The sequence below is a fragment of the Cydia strobilella genome, chromosome Z (genome assembly GCF_947568885.1).
Source record: "Cydia strobilella chromosome Z, ilCydStro3.1, whole genome shotgun sequence".
NCBI classification, from domain to species: domain Eukaryota; kingdom Metazoa; phylum Arthropoda; class Insecta; order Lepidoptera; family Tortricidae; genus Cydia; species Cydia strobilella.
The window spans coordinates 44,556,092-44,578,860 of record NC_086068.1 but is presented as its reverse complement, the minus strand read 5'-3'; the positions used below and the strand labels follow the sequence as shown (position 1 = coordinate 44,578,860).

The 22,769-nt window shown below is 34.9% G+C and overlaps 1 protein-coding gene across 1 annotated transcript in view; it reads left to right on the top strand.

Moving 5' to 3' along the window:
* LOC134754838 (dual specificity protein phosphatase CDC14AB-like) overlaps positions 1–22,769 on the top strand; it is a 76,440-nt gene that overhangs the window by 27,334 nt on the left and 26,337 nt on the right. Inside the window, exons 8-11 of the mRNA XM_063691270.1 lie at positions 664–742; positions 17,018–17,162; positions 20,754–20,846; positions 21,091–21,241. Coding sequence (XP_063547340.1) covers positions 664–742; positions 17,018–17,162; positions 20,754–20,846; positions 21,091–21,241 — 468 coding nt within the window. The remainder of the gene's footprint in view (positions 1–663; positions 743–17,017; positions 17,163–20,753; positions 20,847–21,090; positions 21,242–22,769) is intronic.

The window sequence follows — 22,769 nt, the reverse complement described above, 5'->3', positions numbered from 1 at the left end:
AAATATTGCAAAAAAACAATAACAAAGAAGCGACATCTATCTTTTTACACTTAGGTGCCCATGTAATAATTTACATAATACTATCTTTTTACACTTAGGTACCCATGTAATTAATTTACATAATACTATCTTTTTACACTTAGGTGCCCATGTAATTAATTTACATAATACTATGTATTTACACTTAGGTGCCCATGTAATAGATTTACATAATATTATTTTTTTACACTTAGGTACCCATGTAACGCAGCGTACTACTAGGCGAACAACACGCGAACGCGAAGCGAAGCGATATCGCTTATATGCGGCGCGGGCTAAATCAATCCATTGATACTGATACCTATAGAAATGTCCTACGTGGGCGATCTCGTTGCGAACGCAAACGCCGTGGGCCCGCCGCGCCGCTTCGCTTCGCGTTCGCGAGTTGTTCGCTTACGTAAGACGCAGCGTAATTAATTTACGTAATGCTATCTTTTTACACTTAGGTACCCGTGTAATTAATTTACATAATACTATATTTTACACTTAGGTACCTACCCGTGTAATTAATATACTTAATAAATATTCATCAAGTAATCCCAAGGACCAAATGGACCAATGTATCCCTCCCTTGTCTTTCTAGTCCTGGGTATTTTTTTTATGAGAATTGTCTTTTTGTAACAGCCGTAAATAAGCCGCATATGCAGAGGGATAGTAGCACGGAATCATCTAAGCACAGTTTTCAGAGGCCTTTCAACAAAGGGTAAGCGTTTTTTTTAAACGAATGATGATGATATGAATTCTCAGAAAAACACTATTCTGAGGCGCCTTGCCTTGACTAATCTTGAAACTATGGTCCTATCCGCCAGGAAGCATGGTACTTGGCATGAAATGCAGCATATTCAAAAATATTAAGTTAGAACCTGTAAATACGTTTTCTTTGCTAGGATTAAATATAGACTCACATATAAATTGGAAAGACCATATACAACAATTATTTAATAGATTATCGCGATTTACATATGCACTGTATGAATTAAAAATCCCTACCGACATAACAACTGCCTTAACAGCCTACCATGCTTATGCCCACTCCTTGTTCCGCTGCGGCATATTGCTTTGGGGCAACAATACAAATGTGAAGTCTAGTCTGTTCATTGTACAAAAAAGTGTATCAGAATTATAGCAAATTAAGTTTGCAAAAGCCCATAACCATTTTTTTCTTACAAGTCAAAGAACGACACACAAAGCCGCTTAACCTTCGACAAAATATTAACAACCCGCGATACCCACATCCAACCAAACATTATACATTAGCACTCAGGACCTCACATGATGTGCATTCAAATATATAACAAAATTCCACAAGCCACAAGCAATAAAATCGATAGAAGACCCCAAATCATTTGAAACCACCTTAAATATATAATTATTAGATAAAAGTTATTAAGTACTCTCTGCAGGAGTTTTTCGACGATACTTCCCGAAAAAAGTAGTTTTTTTTGCAATGCACCTAATAAGATTAATTTTAAGTATAAGTATGTATAAAAATAAATTGCTGTGCCCTTACAGGGTCTGTATTCTTGTAATACTCAGCAATAAATATGTGTTTGAGTTTGAGTTTAAATTTAATTGGTAGTAGAAACAAGTAAGTTTTGAATGATTCACGGTTAGTTTCACTAGACTTATTTTAACCGGGATATGGGCCGTGATTGCCTTTTGAAACAATACAAAAGGTAAAGGCAAAGAGGATATAATAGGATAGAGCGGTACTGTCATAGTAAATTTTGTAGCCACAGTAAATTCACTGCCATCTATCGACACACGATTAAAACTAAAAAAAAAGTCAAAAAATGTATTTATATATGGATAAATGTTTTTTTTTATTATTTACAATATTTGCATTGATTATTTTTATATTATTTTGACTTATGTTCTTTCACTGATATGCGTTAAAATTGTTAAATAACAAACGAAACCGTCAACGCCCTCTATACGAGAGTAGGCCAAAGGTAGTGGCGCCATCTGATCGAGAATCAAATTTTCTTGATTTTCGAGGCACGTTTTTTCCTTAGACTGTATCTATCTATGACGGAGTTATATCTATCTTTGGTAAAGGTAATAACGGTCCATATCCCGGTCAATATAAGTCTAGTAGAAACAAGGCGTCAATAATGGCGCCTGAAACTATAAAGCAACATACTTCTAACAAGTCTAACATAGGTACTCGTACTATGGTAAACAATACTTAAACAGACCTTAGTTTTTCAAATGCCGTTATTAATTCTTCGCAAAAAGGTAGATAACATTTTCATGTCTGTAATGAATCATCTGCTGATTTGTTACCCAAAAGATGAACGTAACTTTGTATATATAACACGGTTATTTTAAGGTTTGTTTTAGTTGGTTCATACTTCTACTTATGCCCAAAACTAGAACGAACAAAATTACTAGTTCAACTTTTAGCTTTTATTCCTAAAAATCACCACTAAAATAATTCAATTAAGGTGAACCGGTAATTGATGGGGTTATTGCGTCTATTCGAGCTATTATTTAAACAACATTAGTTACTACAGCTCCCTCCATCTAAAGAAAAAGGTCAGAACTACTTGGAGGACAACACGTAACATACAGGGCGTTTTACTGAATCGTATTCAAATAGCTGGCTATTTTTGAGAATTACTTTCACCCCAGACCTACACGGTGTATGAGGTAAGTCAACAAAATCCATTTACATCCTTGTTTTTATTTAGATATTTGGCAATATTTAGTAATAAATGTGCTCAATATTAACTGAGGCATGCGATTTGTATTAATAATACTTCTGTTTTGGAAAAAAATCCATGTCAGATTGTTGGAAGATATTTTTTTTACTTGGTAAATGCGTCAATAATGTTGAGGTAATTGCGTCTACAAGGTGGTCACGAGGAAACCGAAAGATTTTAACCACGCTTTTCTGAGGCCAAAAGAAGGAAAAAATGTAATAGCTATAGCGGTTAGCAAAATGAAACTGCACTTGATGCAGAAAGCAAGCCGCTTTGCGCAATGATACTAGGGACCAATCTGAATGATTTCATCCGAGGAAACACAAATTTCATCCACTAGAATTCAAGATGGCGGTCCTTTTCCAAAATGGCGGCTGCAAAATTTAAAAAAATTGTAGACTAAACGGATGCACCGATTTTAGTGATTGATATATCAATCAATTCGTATTGCCACCTGTAATTGAAAAAAATATATACCATTTAAGATATTAAAGATGGCGGCCGAATATTAAGAAAATTATGTTTTTTTTTCTTCATTTTTTTCCTTCTACTGAAAATAACAACTAAATGTTCTATAGTATGGTCACATATTCTTTCATTTGAATGAAACCTGATAATATTAGCTACAAAATAAAATAAAAAACTTGACAATCCGTTGAGTAGTTTTTTAACTATACGCATTACAAAAAGCGCGTAACTCCCGTCCGAAACGGCCCCCTCGCGTCAAAACTGACAACTGATGATATTTCTTTATATTTAAAGGTAAAAAAGAAAATAATACATATTTACTTTATTTATTGAGCTATAAATAAATGCATTGCCGCTTATTATTTGTGACGTTCCACGGAAAAAGGAACCTTATGGAGGCTGGCGCTTACGTCGCATAGCACCGCAATAGTATTGGAGCGGCGTTAATAATAGCTTAAGCGCCAACCGCCATAAGGTACCTTTACCCGTGGGACGTCACATTTACTCCTCTTTAAGCTATTATTAACGCCGCTCCAATACTATCGCGGTGCTATGCGACGTAAGCGCCAGCCTCCATAAGGTTCCTTTTTCCGTGGAACGTCACAAATAATAAGCGGCAATACATTTATTTATAGCTCAATAAAGTAAATATGTATTATTTTCTTTTTTTACCTTTAAATATAAAGAAATATCATCAAAGTTGTCAGTTTTGACGCGAGGGGGCCGTTTCGGACGGGTGTTACGCGCTTTTTGTAATGCGTATAGTTAAAAAACTACTCAACAGATTGTACTCAAGTTTTTTATTTTATTTTGTAGCTAATATTATCAGGTTTCATTTGTGTCTACAATTTTTTTTAATTTTGCAGCCGCCATTTTGGAAAAGGTCCGCCATCTTGAATTCTAGTGGATGAAATTTGTGTTTCCTCGGATGAAATCATTCAGATTGGTCTCTAGTATCACTGGGCAAAGCGGCTTGCTTTCTGCATCAAGTGCAGCTTTCGATGCAAATATCGCCGTAACCGCTAGTACTATAATAAGTTTAGGTCAAATTCGCAAAAAAAAAATTTTTTCGATTTATTTTTCGATTTTTCAGATGTATTTGTACATAAAAAGTAAATATTATTGGTAAACTTGTCACTTAAAATGGACTTTTACTTTTTTTTTCGTAAAACGTACCTTTTACAGTGTTACTTGTCACTTTTTGACATCTATCAATAAGGTTACTTAGACTACGTCGTACAGTGGCAACATCGCCATCAAAAAAGCGTTTTGCACTATGTAACAATAAAAACTTGTTTTTTTTTTATTGGTATTAACTCTGAAACTAGTCAAATTACAGGAAAGTTTATAGGGCATTTTAGTCTTTAAATATGATCAAGAAAACGCTGTTAAAATTATTCGGTATCCTCATGTTACACCGTGTATACATATAACGCATTTGTCCCAATGACAGTGGTCAGGATTCCTGACTCAGGAACCTTTTTACTAGATACGTTTACGTAGTTTTACCAGTATACTTGATACGTATCTGCTAACAGCTATTCAAAAAGTTTGGTCAGTAGACAAGCTCGCGAAGTTAAAATTTCAGCCCTTCGACTATACATTTTTTTTTAGTACTAGCTATTCTATGGAACGGATATTTCTTCTTGGTTGCCAAGCTATTCAATATAAGGAATACATTTTCCAGTTTTTTTATTACCAGAACCACTCGCCCACACTAAAATAAAACATCATTTTTTTTAATATTAGTTTTTTAATCGACTAAAAAATTTACAACATCTGGAAGTCAGGTTTGGATAAATGCGTCTACAAATTAGGGACGCATTTACCCAAATTATACTATTTTCTACTTGATGTTTTAAATTGCTGTTTTTGGCCCGTTTTATGAGGTTTGAAAAGCTTGTGCTATCGTAATTGTTTATAAATTATTTTAATAAGACGCAATTTGTCTGGGCAGTAGCAACTGGGGCAAAGGCGTCTTCAATCAAACTTCCGCTTAAAAAAAACCTCTATATATTTTAATTATAGCGCAACGAAAAAGTTACTTCATTATCTTGGCAAAGAGTTGTAGAAAGCACACAGAAAATAGTAGTTTATGCAACTGATACATAATGAGAGGCCTTAAAAGACAAGTGTGGTTTTATGAAACGAGTGTCAGCGAGTACACAGACTTATTAGACACTTCATAATATCGGGTTAAAGGAGAGTGAAAAAAATATTTAAAAAAACCGGCCAAGTGCGAGTCGGACTGGCGTTCCAAGGGTTCCGTACATTACATAATTTAAACAATGTATTTTTTATGTGAACTGTCTTTAAAAAACCCGTAGGGGTCGGATCAAAAACTAAGTAATTAAGTCCGACTCACGCTTGACTACACATTTCTAATAGGTTTTCCTGTCATCTATAGGTAAAGAACTATTTTGTGTATTTTTTTTTTTAATTTTAGACCCAGTAGTTACGGAGATAAAGGGGGGGAATGGTCATTTTTTATATATTTTCTTGAATAACTTCTAACTTCTAAACTGTTTATCCAAAAATTATTAAAAATTTGAGTCTCACAATGAGCTCTTTCATTTGATATGTAACACGGTATAGTTTGAAAATTTTTATTTTTTAATTTTCTCATTTACCCCCAAAAAGTGGTCCCCATGTTTAAATTTTATTTGTTTACGTTACATGTCTATCTTTCGGTCACAAACTTACATATGTATACCAAATTTCAACTTAATTGGTCCAGTAGTTTCGGAGAAAATAGGCTGTGACAGACGGACAGACAGACGCACGAGTAATCCTACAGGGGTTCCGTTTTGTCCTTTTGAGGTACGGAACCCTAAAAATTAACGCATTTACCCCGGTGGACCTTAGTGCATTTACCCAAATCATGACCAACTGTCTTATTGGTCATGTTTTAGGAAGTACATAATCCATAACATGAACGTTTTTACTTAATTTATCAAAGATAGATGTAACTCCGTCATAGATGGATACAGTCTAAGGAAAAAACGTGCCTCGAAAATCAAGAAAATTTGATTCTCGATCAGAGGGCGCTACTAGCTTTGGCCTACTTTCGTATAGATGGCGTTGACGGTTTCGTTTGTTATTTAATAATTTTAACGCATATCAGTGAAAGAACATGGGTCAAAATCATAAAAATAATTAATGCAAATAAAAAAAAAATACCATATTTAAATACATATTATCGTATCTTTATATATCTTCATTAAAGTGTGTCGATAGATGGCAGTGAATTTACTGTGGTTACAAAATTTACTATGACAGTACCGCTCTATCTTATTATATCCTCTTTGCTAATATATATTCTTTTATATAGGCAATTGAAACCATTCGTTTCTAAATACTATTTACATTTGGAAACAGCGAGCGAAAACGGCGTACGGTTTTCTACCGCCATTGTCGCTTGTTTACAATCCGGTTATCCGGTTAGGTAGTTATCTAAATTTAATATTAAGGAAACAATGGCAGGTTAAATAATAAGCATTTGGTTTGCCCGAGTTGTTAATAAGCAACTCGGGCGCGCACCTGTACTTGACAACAACATATTTTTTTAATGAAATAAAACTGTGAAAACGGATTATATCGCGTATATTGAATTTATAATACATTAAATGATGTTGAATGTAATTCTGAACGCACAAGTTGAGTCGATGCAATTTCAAAACGCATCGTCAGAAATGTCAACATTGTCACAATAAATTTCTCACCGACTCCGACACGTAAAAATACACAACTTCCAGAGTTTTCTGTTATAATATCGTATTATCGTAAAAAATGAGTGATTCCAGTGATGAAGATGATATAACGCCTGTGGATGTGGAGGACTTTCCTCGCTATAGTGAGGGGAAAAGTTTTGTGTTACACACGGGTGCAAATGTATTTTACTTCTCGTGTGTTGAAACACTCGCTACGCTCAGGATTCTATTTTAGAACTTCAACTATAGAATCCTTTCGCTTGTTCGTGTATCAATTCCACACTCGCGGGTAAAATACAACTTTGCACCCTTGTATAACAAATAACTATTTTCACCTCAGCAGCTCGAACAAGCCTACTTTTCCTCAGGGAGTGAAACAAAGTAGCTTTTTAATTTAGTGAAGGCCATGAATTGCCACTTCATACTTTTATTACAATTTTTTTTTATCTGTATTATTCTGTGTAATTCGAATTACATTTTAACCTTTGTTCTCACTACTGAGGTCAGATTCTAACCTAGAATCTTTCGCTTTCTCGGGACTCAAAATAAACACTCGCAAGAAAAACCAACTTTCCTATCTTGTTGCACAAATATGTGTGTTATTAAGTATATTTTGATTAACATCATTAGGCCATGAGTTTAGTGTTTCGGGTAACATATATTGCCAGGTTCTTTTTACCTAGGTATTCCTGTAAGGTGGTAATACATACTTCGGTATATTTATATTTCTCAATTTTTGTGACCTAGATATATTTTTAAGGTTAGGTAAGTTAGCGATTTCATCACATAGGTACTAGCATCATTTTAAACTTATCATAGACATTAATTATTTTACAGTACTCAAATAGCTTTGATTCGTCGTTTCTTTACATTTTCCTTATCGAGTTAGGTACAATTGTTTTTATCAGGCTTAGTTGTAGTTTATATACATTATCCAGGTAAGTTTTATAGGTTCTGCCGTACTTAAGCTGTAACTTATTATCGATTCGGCTAGTGACATGTATAGCATTCTAAGGGTACTAAATAGTACAATCGGATTAGGTCTAACCTCGAAATCCTTCCAGTTATGAAATTTGGTATGTATGTTAATTAAAGGTCTCTTTTTATGTCCACACTATTTGACATTTGGGGACCTCGAGGAATCGCAACCATCTTGGAAAATGTGTACCATCCTGGAGAAATTTGTGTTTTACTCTAAATATACGTACTCTATGAAAATAGGGTGTAAGGCAACATTAAAGCTTATTAAATTCTACACAAAAAAGTCCTAGATATCTTTGCGGAAAAAATACATCTTGTTATAGAAAATAATAGCTGAATCCAGATTTAGCGCTTATACAGGGGAGATTCTCTTAATAGGAAACTTGTTGGAATATGAATTCTACTTTTGTCTATACATTTGTACACGTTTTACCCCGTTTTTTATTTTTAAGAATATACATTCAGTTGTTCTTAAAAAATTCCTTTACTCTCTAATTTCACAAAGTGCATCCCTTCGTAGTAGGTATCAGAATATATGTGTAAATCATCTCATATGTCATTTTTAACTGTCTAAACAGACCCCTGACAAACAATAAACAATTTTGACTCTGTAGGCACCAAATCAACATAGCAAATGACTTGTAAATATAAGTGACCCTTTATTTAGGTACTAGGCGTCAGCAAGCATGCATGGGCATATTAATAGTAGATTGTGTCACAAGGGAGCAAAATGACATATTTACGGCGAGGGCGTACAATTGAATCCTAAACGAAGCGAAGGATTCTATAATAGAATCCTGAGCGTAGCGAGGGATTCTAACATATAATCCTGAGCGTAGTGAGGGATTCAAGTGTTAACGCCCAAGGTGAAAATAATTTTGCTACCATGTGACACATACTGCTTTTCACATCACCTATGAGGAAATTACATTATTAGGTTTCAAAACATTATTATTTTAAACAAAGATCGATACGGATAAAGTGCCAAAAATCTGTTTACACGACCTTAGTATAGGTACATACTTCTGGCACTTTGTCCGTATGTATATTTTCAGACGTGACTGTACTGACAAATCAAAAGTACCTACAGCTCATAATTATGTACCTAATATCTTTTCAAAGACAGCAGCAAACTCCTAAAATGATACAATGAAAATCAAGTACATTATTTTTGTAGATTTTTCTGGTAACAAATTAGCTCTTACCCCTTTGAACCAAATCTTCGGAAGAACACTATGAAGACTGATATCACTTATATTTATTATTATAAAGTTATTAATTTAAACTAAGTATTTACAAATTTATACACAATACAGAACCGCATAATTATGCTTTGTGAAATATTTGTACAAAACTTTTTAAATATAAACTTTTTAAATTGCATAGATAAGAATGGCTGCGTTTAAGGAGAACTAAAATGTCAAAATAAAAATTAAATTATTAAACTAATGTTTTTTACGTTTCTTTGTAAATATTATAGTACAACCGGATTAAGTCTCACCTCGAAATCCTTCCAAAGATATGAAATTTGGTATGTATGTTAATTAAAGGTCTCTTTTTCATGTCCACACTATTTGACATTTAATTTTGGGGACCTCGAGGAATCGCAGCCATCTTGGAAAATGTGTACCATCCTGGAGAAATTCGCGTTTTGCTCTAAATATACGTTCTCTATGAAAATATGGTGTAAGGCAACATTAAAGCTTATTAAATTCTACACACATAAGTCCTAGATAACTTTGCGGAAAAAATACATCTTGTTATAGAAAATAATAGCTGAATCCAGATTTAGCGCTTATACCATTTCAGGGGATATTCTCTTAATATGAAACTTGGAGGAATATGAATTCCACTTTTGTCTATACATTTGTACACGTTCTACTCCAATATCAACATTTACTCGACTTCGACTTAAACGGAAAGTAGGGTTATGGGTTTAAATACTGAAAATCAGTACACCCTGTAGCTCAGGATACTGGACGGATTTTTTAAAACGACATATTGGTAGATTCCTCTTGCCCTTTACAACCTGTTTACACCTGTTTTATTAAAGAAAAATCAATACAGCTGCCTTGAGAGGACGCCGAATAGTAAATCATATTTTTACTTCTAGCGCCTAAACTATTGAGTGGATTTCAATAAAATAGACATGAGTAGATCGAAAATTGGCACACGAGTGCTATGCAATACAAATTTACTAAAATAAATGGAGGAAAAATGTTTAGGACTTAAAAATGTGACTGCAAAAACAGATTTTAGGTCTTAAATGGGGTTTAAACAATAGTGACAGTAATGAAATTTGACACCTACAATTTCATGGATCCCTGTTTGCGTGTCATAAAATTGGAGCTTCGGGGACCACGGGGATCAAACGCCATCTTGAAAAGTATAAGTCTTTTTTGGTTATTCTTTTTTCTCGGAATATCTGGGTTTAATGTGAATACTGTGTATGGCGAAACGAAAGCTTATTAAATTCCACACTAAAAAGTTATACAACACCATGTCCCAAAAACGAAGCCTTTTTCTAGAAATAGGGCTTACAAGTTACAAGGGAAGCTTACAAGTTTCCACACATTTTTTTTTCATGGTTGGGTAGACAATGTTTTTGTGTTCCAATAATTGGTTAAAAAAATTATACAAGTATTTTTTTCTGACCCGTCTTAAAATAAAATTTTATTAGATGATTTAGTATAACCTTTTGACTTCTGAGCCATATTTCTAGAAGAAAGCTCCGTTTTAGGGACATGGTGTTTTATACCTTTTTTGTGTAGAACTTAATAAGCTTTTGTTTCGCTATAGACAGTATCCACATTAAACCCAGATATTCCGAGAAAAACAGAAAAACCAAAAAAGACATACTTTTCAAGATGGCGTTTGATCCCCGTGGTCCCCGAAGCTCCAATTTTATAACACGTAAACAGGGATCCCTGAAATTGTAGGTGTCAAATTTCATTACTGTCACTATTGTTTAAACCCCATTTAAGACCTAAAATCTGTTTTTGCAGTCACATTTTTAAGTCCTAAACATTTTTCCTCCATTTATTTTAGTAAATTTGTATTGCATAGCACTCGTGTACTAATTATGGATCTACTGATGTCTATTTTATCGAAATCCACTCAATAGTTAAGGCGCTAGAAGTAAAAATATGATTTACTATTTGGCGTCCTCTCAAGGCAGCTGTATTGATTTTTCGTTAATAAAACAGGTGTAAACAGGTTGTGAAGGGCAAGAGGAATCTACCAATATGTCGTTTTAAAAACTCCGTCCAGTATCCTGAGCTACAGGGTGTACTGATTTTCAGTATTTAAACCCATAACTCTGCTTTCTGTTTAAGTCGCAGTCGAGTAAAATGTTGATATTGGAGTAGAACGTGTACAAATGTATAGACAAAAGTGGAATTCATATTCCTCCAAGTTTCATATTAAGAGAATATCCCTTGAAAGGGTATATGCGCTAAATCTGGATTCAGCTATTATTTTCTATAAGAAGATGTATTTTTTCCGCAAAGTTATCTAGGACTTTTTTGTGTAGAATTTAATAAGCTTTAATGTTGCCTTACACCATATTTTCATAGAGAACGTATATTTAGAGTAAAACGCAAATTTCTCCAGGATGGTACACATTTTCCAAGAAGACTGCGATTCCTCGAGGTCCCCAAATGTGAAATAGTGTGGACATGAAAAAGAGACCTTTAATTAACAAACATACCAAATTTCATAACTGGAAGGATTTCGAGGTGAGACTTAATGCGATTGTACTTTTACGCTTATTAATTAATATACTTAATTTAAATATGCTATTAATTAATTTAAAATACGCTAATTACATTTATTGTTTACAATTACAACAAAATATTATTTAAGTTAGAAAAATTGTATGCACGTAATCGATTATAAATAAATTGTAATCGATTATATGCATACTAATTTCATATGTCTTTGTGTCAATATTTCATACGAGCAACAAAATGTCCTTGAACAGAAAAGTGCCACTTTGATCCCTCCTAGCAGGGAATAAAAGTTCCCTTTTCGAATAGGTGATGTGAAAATATATACTCAACTGATGTACTGTCTTTATTTTCTAACCTGGAGTATTATAGTGTCAAACGCAAGTTAGGTATAATATTGCCTATATCTACCAAATCGAAGTTCACAAAATTTTATTTAAAGGAAAAATTGAAAAATTTACACCTCCGGCAGGACTCAAACCTGCGACCATTTGTCAGCCAGTTAAATTTGTGGTAACGCTCGCAGAAGTTCCTGCTCGATAAAAAGTTTCAAGTTACCTTTTCAGTTTTTATTTTGTACCAACACTGTATCGAGAAAATTGATCAGCTCGCACACAAACATAAAATCGTCGAATTTTAAGCGTTCAACTATGGAATTCGGACAACAGCTCAAACATGAATACCACAAGTTGTGGTCCACAACGACTGATGTTATGAAATATGTATACCAGTTAGTTCTATGCTCTACCCCAATATCAACATTTTACTGCGACTTAAACAGAAAGTAGGGTTATGGGTTTAAATACTGATAATCAGTACACCCTGTAGCTCAGGATACTGGAGGGATTTTTTAAAACGACGTATCTGTAGATTCCTCTTGCCCTTCACAACCTGTTTACACTTGTTTTATTAAAGAAAAATCAATATAGCCGCCTTGAGAGGATGCCGAATATTAAATCACATTCTTACTTCTAGCGCCTAAAGTATTGAGTGGATTTCAATGAAATAGACATCCACAATAGAGAGTAGATCCATAATTAGTACACGAGTGCTATGCAATACTAATTTACTAAAATAAATTGAGGAAAAATATTTAGGACTTAAAAATGTGACTGCAAAAACAGATTTTAGGTCTTAAATGGGGGTAACGAAATTTGACACCTACAATTTCAGGGATCCCTGTTTGCGTGTAATAAAATTAGAGCTTTGGGGACCACGGGGATCAAACGCCATCTTGAAAAGTATGTCTTTTTTGGTATTTCTGTTTTTCTCGGAATATCTGGGTTTAATGTGAATACTGTGTATGGCGAAACAAAAGCTTATTACCTTACACCATATTTTCATAGAGAACGTATATTTAGAGTAAAACGCAAATTTCTCCAGGAGTCGTAGCACGGTACGCTTATCACCATGCCTGTCACGTTCTAACAAGTATGTGAGTGCGAAAGTGACGGACTTAGTGATAGGGGAAACCATGCTGCGCGGGCAGGATGGTACACATCATAGATTAGTATATGTTATTACTGTAATAGATAAGAAACTCTCGGACATTTCACGTTCACGTCTCTACTAGTGCTGCCCCTAGCGGTCCTGCTCTCAACTAATGAGACTGTATATGCAGTAAACACGCACACATGTACACACACACACACACACGTACTTATGGGTTATTTACCTACATGTAACAACTTTAATATTGGAAACTGATTTATGTAGTAATCTTTGTCGCACCAATTTCCATTTGCTTAGAAAACTACATAAATCAGTTTTTCAGAATAAATAAATGAAAACTTATGTTGAATCAAGTACAATATATTATTTATAAGTACCTACTTATTTACATACGTCCCATTCCAAGTAACTAAGACACATGCAAATACAGCGACGCTTTAAGCGCACTTCCGTGAAAATAACTTAACAGCAAGTATGTAACAATTTATTTCCTGACTATGTTTTAAACAATAATTAGAGGCAACCTAATTCATTTCTTCTTCTTGATCCCAAAATAACTTGGAAAGCTTCAATAGTTTGATCCAACTTTTTTTGATTTAATTTAGATCCATTTTTGTCGCATATTTCATAGTTTTGAGAACATTCAAGCTTTTTATCCACAATTTGTGGTGCGGTGATCTGGGTGTTACAGCGCATTAGATTAGGTAGATTTTCCTTTTTTAGGTTCACTGAAATTGCCATTGACAACATCGAAAAACTTATCGAAGAAAAGCACGATACCTGCCGTGTCGCAACTTTATTCTGAAAGCTTTTTAATACCTGAAAATATATTAACAGTTAAGATGTTATCAAAAGTATAAAAAGGTTATTTTACAGCGAAACAGGACAAGTGTTGAGCATGCATTTTAAGGGTGTGCTATTGTCACATTTAATGTTAGGTAACAAGAAATCAGTGAATCGGGATATTATTCATGTAAAATGTCGACAAAGGTAACGTATTGTGGTTGGATTTTATCAGTAGATGTATGTCTTTCTAATTTTGGCAGGTTGTAGTTGATTTATCAGATTAAGACCTAGGCACGGAAAATAGTATCTTAATTATGATAATCAGAGCAACGTGTATGACGGGCCTTACGGGCACTAAGAATGGTGCTAGTTCAACGGCTGTTATTTGAAATGTTACAATGTTCCATGTTCCATCGCCAACATTTCATAAATATGCTTTACCCGAAGCCTCTATCAAAGCTTTTGATAAAGATGAAATAATAAATAAATGTTCAGGAGGTATATATATATTATAAACTCGAAAATTTACTTACCTTGCCCTTATACCGATGTACATACAAGAAGGTACACAGATTCGGCGCGGCCCGGCCGGCATTGCTTTTCATCTTGCCTGCGTTGGTTTGGTTGAATGAGTAAGAGCACAACTCAACACAACTTACAAGGTTGGTTGTGATATAAAGAAACGCTGTTTGTTAATATCTTAACATAAATCTGACCAAAAATATGTTTAAACGGAATTTATATTAAAAAACAACTTAGAAATAATTTCAAAATTTCCCGTCAAACCAAACGTCATTTGGTTTTTTTATTCGTCTAAATACGTCAGTCTGTCATTGTACGGTGTTTGCACTACATATTAAAAAAACTACTTTTACGTTTCAAATTTATTTTGTTTCCTAGTTTATTTGCAACGTAAGGTTAGTAACACTATCAAAACATTTTTTATTAAAATATATTCTTCTAGATTTAATTAAATACGATTAAGTTACCTGCTTAAATATTTGTTTTGGTATATTTTGTTTTCTACTATCTACACACAAGAATGATATCTAGCCACACTCAGCCCTCCTTATGCTAAAGGCGGTATCTCAAAAACGAATGAACTGGAAATGGAACGTTATGATTCAAATTTAAGGTACTTATTTGCATGCAATCTTCAATTGAGATACCGCTTTTTAGCTCAGCAGGGCACCACGGCTGAGGAATATATGTCCAGCATAACCCAGAGATGGCATTATTATCAGCATTACATTACTCCTCTTCAGAGATACTATACCATGGTACACATTTTCCAAGATGGCTGCGATTCCTCGAGGTCCCCAAATGTCAAATAGTGTAGTGTAGTGTAGATAAACTTCCACAAGCGTTTGTTCGTTGGGTATCGGGTAGTTTAACGTTATTTTGAGTGGTAGTTCGAAAAAAAGATAAAATATGCAAATCACGACTCGGGTGGCGTGGACGCAGGTTATGTCATACTGGCGCCTGTACTTTCAATTAAGAACGTGACTTTTCTGGTTAAGACATTTATTATAATAATTGACTACTGTACTTTACTTTTTATTACTAAATGTATTCATTCAATTGTAAATTCTTGTTTTTACATCACAATTTATCTAAAAAAGACTTTTTAAAACCATAAAACTTTAAATTAAAATAGGACGGTGATAGCTTCACCACTTTTAGTTGCGGCAGCTATCAGCGATCCGTAAGTCGGTAACGGCCACAACGTAATGTCTAGTTTTTCATTCTTTTTTATTATTATAACATACCAACACAAGTATTTTTATCGACCCGTTTAAACTCAAACAATTAGTGTTTTTAAAAATCTATTACCGACATACCCATTATTATCTAGTTTTCTTATTTTTATTTTTAGCGTTGTAAAATTACCCACAAATATGATATTTTGGAGCACCGATGTTGTGTAGTAACAACATTCATGTGAAACTTTTTATTACTTGAAACTGCGTACATGTGCTTTTATTTTTATATGTTACATAATTACAAACTGGTTTGTAGTTACAAGGTCAATTAAATAAAAATAATATTTTTTTATGAGTCGTTAATGCATTTTACGTTCGTACTTACATACTTTATCACCGACTCATAGAAATCGGTAATAGCAACCATAAGAAGCTATTACCGATCGTAGATATATATGTTATTTCATTTCATATACTTTTGTGACATAACAGGTACCTATTATTATAAATACACACACTCAATCTGACCCAGATCAATCTCCCCAAACTAAGCAAAGTGTGAAAGTTCTTAGTAAATTCTGGTTAATTTTCATTCATATTGGAAATAGAAAATTTTATTCTCCCTATAAAAATGTTAGAAATTTTCAAATTAATCCACTATGGAAACTATGTCACCACGCTAGCTTAGGTAAATACGTCTCACTGCTGGGCACATACCTTCTCTTATCACGATCGGTAATAGCTGCTTAAAAATCGTTAATAACTTCAGCCATTATTATATGGGTCGGCAATAGCAACAATCGACTCAGTAACTTTTAAAAATATTTTTTACATCATAATCCTTTATTTAGGTACAGGTAACTTAGTAATTACCTTTTATAAACATAATTTTAGCATATAAAAATGGAAAAGTATATTTGAGGGCAACCTGTATACTTAAAAACTATGATCGATTCTAAAATTGCCTTAAAGGGGGCGTTAATACTTAATACCTTCATTTACCTTAGTTTTTATTTGTTAAGTATGTGGAAGCTAATTGCGGTATCATCGGCAACACGCCTGAAACATGAATGACGGATAGGACATTCATCTTTTAAGATGCTAAGCGGTAGAACTTTAAAATGTATCAGGGAAATATCACATTTACTCCAAATTTCCTCTTAAATGTCCCATGACTGGTGCCGTTACTATACAGGGTAGTTAAAAATAAGTGCATTCCCGTTGCAGGGAGGATTTAGGATAATTTGAGTAACTTTTACTATGGAACCAACAACGAATCGCGTAAAAAAATTTACCCTCCCAGAGAAAATGGACCGACCAAAATGTATTAAATAGCCAAATTTTTTTTCGCGATTTCGTGGTTGTTCCCATAGTAAAAGTTGCTCAGTATAATCCCAAAACCTCCCTGGTAACGGGAATGCACTTATTTGATTCACTTTAAACAGAGACCAGAACCAACGGGGCCGGTGCACCACGCGGCGCGGCGGAGACTCCGGCGAGCGTCCCACGAATACGTGTTCCGACGCTAACACCAGATCCGTGACCACGGCGAAAACCAACACTAGTAGAGGCAGACCTAGTTTCACTAATGTTAGTTTAACCTATTAATCTCCACTTATTGCTGTAGGTATATGACGATATTGACAATGTGACCTGTTAAAAATTCATCTTCAATCGAATGAAGTAGTTTGTTTGTTCGTTTGTTTTCCGTAGACTAAAATTACATTTCATGTGTTGCTAGTTTTTTACGTCTTATAAATAGTGATGTGCTACAACCGGTACTAACCGAAAATAAACTATTGGGACGTACTTACATTTGTTGATGAAGACTAGAGAAAACGCACTGAATACGTCCGATCACTATACGAGTAAAGTAACAAATGTCGAATACGTAAACCAAAAATACCAAAATAGCGTTGCGTCAGGTCGGCGATATGTCAATGTCATTTTTTAAATGTTTGAGTAGATTAGTAGTAAGTAAATTTTATTTATTGTTTATTTCCTATCATGTATAGCGAGTAGATTTCATTTATTGATTATTTTGAATCTAAAATTAATTCAATATTTATCGGTTATTCACAAACCGAAATCAAAGATCAGCACTGTTTGTTTTAAGCTGGTCACATTATTTCTACGTTTGACATTTGTGGTTGTCATTTTAGTCTACGGAATAAAAAAACAGACTAGATACAATGTCACAATCGATTATTGCTCATTTCCACAATCGCTTCGCAAGAGATCACTGGTAACTTAAAATGCCCGCATGTGCTGTGAGCACATGTAATAAACGATCACCACTTCAAGCATAGAAAAAGATGGTATATCATTCCATTTGTAAGTAATTTTAGTTATTTTTATCGCTCTAATATTATTTTTATAAAAATATTTTTCATCACACGTCAAATGAATCCATTTCAATCGATTTACAATTCGAACGTGGAAAAAACGTCACTTCCCACGAAACTTGGTCTTCATGCTTTGTAAGAAATAATCTTAAGCTATTTGAAATAGGGTCGATAATAATAATATATATATATTATTATTTAATGTAATGTCCCAATGTAATGTGATATGATCCTAAGTTGGTCGAAATAAATGTTTTTATTATTATTATTAGCATAAAAAAAAAAACGGAAAAATCATCACTCAAAACGAGGCTTGATTTTCGTATTTTGGATTAATGAACTTAACTGCAATTAAAAGAGAGTTTAAAATTATATTTGCAGGGTTTATTTGAAATGTCACCAGCATGGTTCCATTTTTAGCGCCTGTCACTATTCCTGTCACTTTCGCACTTACATACTTGTTAGAACGTGTCAGGCAAAGTGACAAGCGATAAAAATGCGACCGTGCTGTCACCGCAGACTTTAAAGTAGAGATGAGGGTATGGTCGATACAATGAATAATTATCGATACGATTTACTAAAAATCTGGAAAATTTCCAAGTGAACATAGTAGGATAGATGACAAATTTTTAATAATGGTATACAATCGATCAGGTTTGTTTTTGGGATCAAATGTCTACATGGAACCATGGGCATTAAAGCAATACAAAATTCAGAAATGATAGTCAAAGTGCGACAGTCGTACTTTACTCGCGAAACGCTCTTTACAAAACGATATGTGAACGTGATAGACCGCGAGCCAGGCCCGAATTTCGTCAGTCATCGCCTCCCGGGCGAAAACTCATATAGCGGTTAACGGCTATGTATGATGAACCCTCGTGAACGTCAGCTGCCGCTCCGTTGATGGGTTGAGGAATGGCAGCCACCGAAACGCGTAACACGGTCTTTCCACCGCGATACAACCGGCTGACGATTTGTTTTATTAACAATAGCATCTAAACTATCTCTGACAAAGTATCACACGGGAGGCGATGACGCCGATGACTGAAAAGAATTTTCTTTTTTACATGTTCATGTGACCAGCTGACGGTCTTTCCACAGCGATCAATCAGCTGACGATTTTTTTATTCACAATAGCATCTAAACTATCATCTGACAAAGTATCAAGCGGGAGGCGATGACAATTTTTTTTTATAGATTCTATTTGCTGCCTCATTCCTCAACCCACCAACGGAGCGGCAGCTGACGTTCACTAGGGTTCATCATACATAGCCGTTAACCACTATACGAGCTTTCGCCCGGGAGGCGATTGGTCATGGAAATCTGTTCCTGGCCCGCGGTCTATGACGTCAAGTTTACTGAGAGCCCATCTTGAATGTATGGAAAATAAGTAAAATTGCGATTTTGTAGGTGAAATATTGCGTTTATGCATATAGTTGCTATACGATATATTTTTTTGTTAAAATGCAAGGAATTGAAATAAAGAAAATATCTTTACTTTATTTTATTCCTTTATTGGAAGTTAAAAAAAAAACTTTAAATTTTGAAACTTTTATATCCTGCATTTTTTTATCATTTCCATATAATATCCAAATTATTGTGATAAATTGCTCATTTGCTATCTATTTTACTAGATTTTGTTATAAAATTCAACATGTGTCATCATCCCTATTTATTTGAAATATATATTTTGCAGTTTTTTGAGCATCACCCAAATATGCGTCCGAAGGCTATCCTGCATAAGTGTAATAAGGGGTCATCCAATAATTACATCACACGTTTAGGGGGGAGAGGGGGTCAAGAAAATGTGACATGTTGTGACAAGGGGGAGGGGAGAGTCACAAACTTTGTGACGTCACATTAACTTATTTAAATTATTTTATGTGCTGTACAGTTAAATAATAAGTTTTTGGAACGATAATCGTTATTAATCATTTAATTTTCTTTCCTTATCTGTTTTGGGTTATAAAATTACTAATATTTCTTTTGTCAAAAATAATTTGATAAAATATTAATAATACTTAATTCGATTTGCCGATTTTATTGAATAACTGTGACGTCACACTAGGGGGGAGGGGTTTGCGAAATGTGACCAAGTGTGACGAGGGGGGGAAAACCTCGAAATTCGTGAGACGTAATTAATTGATGAACCCTAAGCCTAAGCCCTTAATAGAGATACGAGTAGTTGCTCGAAATTTTCTACTTTCGATGTTCATGTTTCGACTTTTCCACCCTTTAGTTTAGGTACCCTTTTTAGATCCACCTTTTTTTTTAGTTTATTGAGTTTCAATATCTGTAATTTTGATATCCAGTAAGTTATATTTGTTAAACTATTCCTCAAGTACCAAGTAGCGCTGTCTTTGACGTATAGAAAATTATATCGATACGATAGTATCCAGACACTTGGAAGTCTTATTAATCGTTTCGATTACGCCTACACCGATAGTGTGAAATTGTTTCCATATATCGTTTTTACTGCATTAGTGTGCTAATTTAACTTAGTGTTGTAGTATTCTTTTAGTATGGGTGCGTAGTAACGAGGGGAAAAGATGCATTTGTAGTTAGTATCTTTATATGTGTGTTAACCTCGTCCCCCTCGAAAAACGATAGAACTTTTTGTTTGGAAAGATGTAGCGATACGTACTCCAGTTACTATTTCTTCCGAGGGCGCGAAGAGTTATTGTCCCATACAAAATTTGAATTTCGCGCCTTCTTCTACTGACAAGTTCGGAGTAAGGGAGGAATGTGTAGGCACATTTTATGGTATCTAAATCCAAAAATAAAAATAACTGATGATAGTTCCAAAAAATATTCAATGCTTGATTCGGTTTTTCAGTATACAAATATTTGCGTCAGAAATGTGAAAGCTTCTCGTCCTATTAACCCGTCTCCATCGCCAAAGAAAATAACAGCAGCTGATAATAAAAAGGTAAATACCTAAAATGACAATGTCTCTTCGTTTCGAAGTATGTATTAAAAAACCTTTGTAAACTATTCAAACTCCTAATTGAATTCACTTACTTCAAACAAAATATACTAGTTTTACATATTTATATATGTATAAGCATAGGTTTTCAAGAACCTTACGTTTGGGTAAAACATCAATTTTTTTTAAGTCATGAGTTCATATTTCCGCTTTGTCTACTTTTTTTAGGCTTTTAAAATGTTTCCAGAAAACCTCTGTAAAGAGCAAAGAAACAAATAATACCGCGAGTAGATACGAAACACTAAATAAATTATGCCATGCCCTCACTGTGACTCCGCATAATGCCAACAGAGTCACTTCCACCGCCAACGAAAAGACCACTGCGATGTACAGCACAGGTATTTATAGCATTATACTTACTCAATTTTAAATATTATAAAAAATCACACTATTTTAATTAGTTATAGATAGTGTCATTCACGATGACGCGCAGATTTGTCCAATATCTAACCTTTAATAATAATAAAGTCCAAACTGATTATAAGCACAGGCAAGACCAGGTAGCAAATATAGTTCACCAAAAACTTGCACTTAAATACCACCTGATCCCTCCTCCAGCACTGCCTACTACAAGTACACACCTGTCAATGTCCTGGTAAATAATACCCATAGAATGTACTTCGATAGAGCCATATTAACAGACCGAACCACACATTATAATAGACCAGATATAACTGTGGTAGACAAAACAAATAAAACAGCCCTTTTGATAGACATAGCCATCCCAAACACCCATAACATTCAAAGCACAATAGCTGAAAAATTATCCAAATACACCGACTTAAAGGAAGAAATAGCCCGGATATGGAAGCTAAACAACGTTACCATAGTACCTATTGTTTTGTCTACCACAGGTGTCATCCCGCAACAATTACACACCTCCTTAAAATCCCTGTCATTATCCCCATCATCTTACATTGTTATGCAGAAAGCTGCAATTCTAAATACTTGTCGAATCACCCGAAAATTTTTACAGAATGATTTAGCCACACAGACCTAGACTAGAAAGTAGAAATTACATTATAAAATTTTAATATGAAATGCACTTGGCTTCGGCCCGTGTACTTCATTACGCCAGTACTTTGTGTACTGAGATATCTCAAGAACCCATATAAATAATAATAATAATAATAAATCCCCGCAGGGCAGCTTGTGGCGAGCTGTTGGGGAGTAACGACCCAACGGACCCGAGTGCTCCCGAGAGTCGGTCAGGGTCTCCGTCTCCGGCGTGTCTTCGTCGGTGGGAGTGGACCCCAAGGGGACCCGCAGGACTCTCAGCTCTGGCTTGCCTACATTGGCTGTCCAGAGAGGAGTCGCTAGAGCTATATGCGCCAGGGGTGGAAGTGAAAGATGCATAAGACGCGGGTGGGCACAGTGCCTGTTAACAGCCACTGGGTAGAAAGCGGCGCACACCTCTCGACACCCCTGAGCCGCTCACACCGGTGTTGCTCCTGGTCGTCTTCACGACGGCAGTTTCAGGGGCCCATCTAGTCAGCGGCGAGTCACCGCCTGCCTCGATAACGTGTATATACATTGTTATGGCAGGTGTCCGGACCTCTCAGCAATAGCCCAATCTTTTGACCAGCCAAACTTCAAGACCATAACCGGCACTTTTTTCCACTGTGTTTATAATAGCCCCTACGCCTATTGGGACCGATTTACGGGTATCTATTTGTATCCGTGAATGGGTTCTAGCAGGTGTATTACGTAACAGCAAACTTCTCCAAAGGGCCTCTACGTGTTGGATCTGTATCCCCACGCACGCCTATCAAATGACCGGGATGTATATACCCGTGAGTTTATACGAGATACAAATAATAATAAAATTCTTTATTTCAGGCCAGATTGCCCATAGATTGTTAGTTA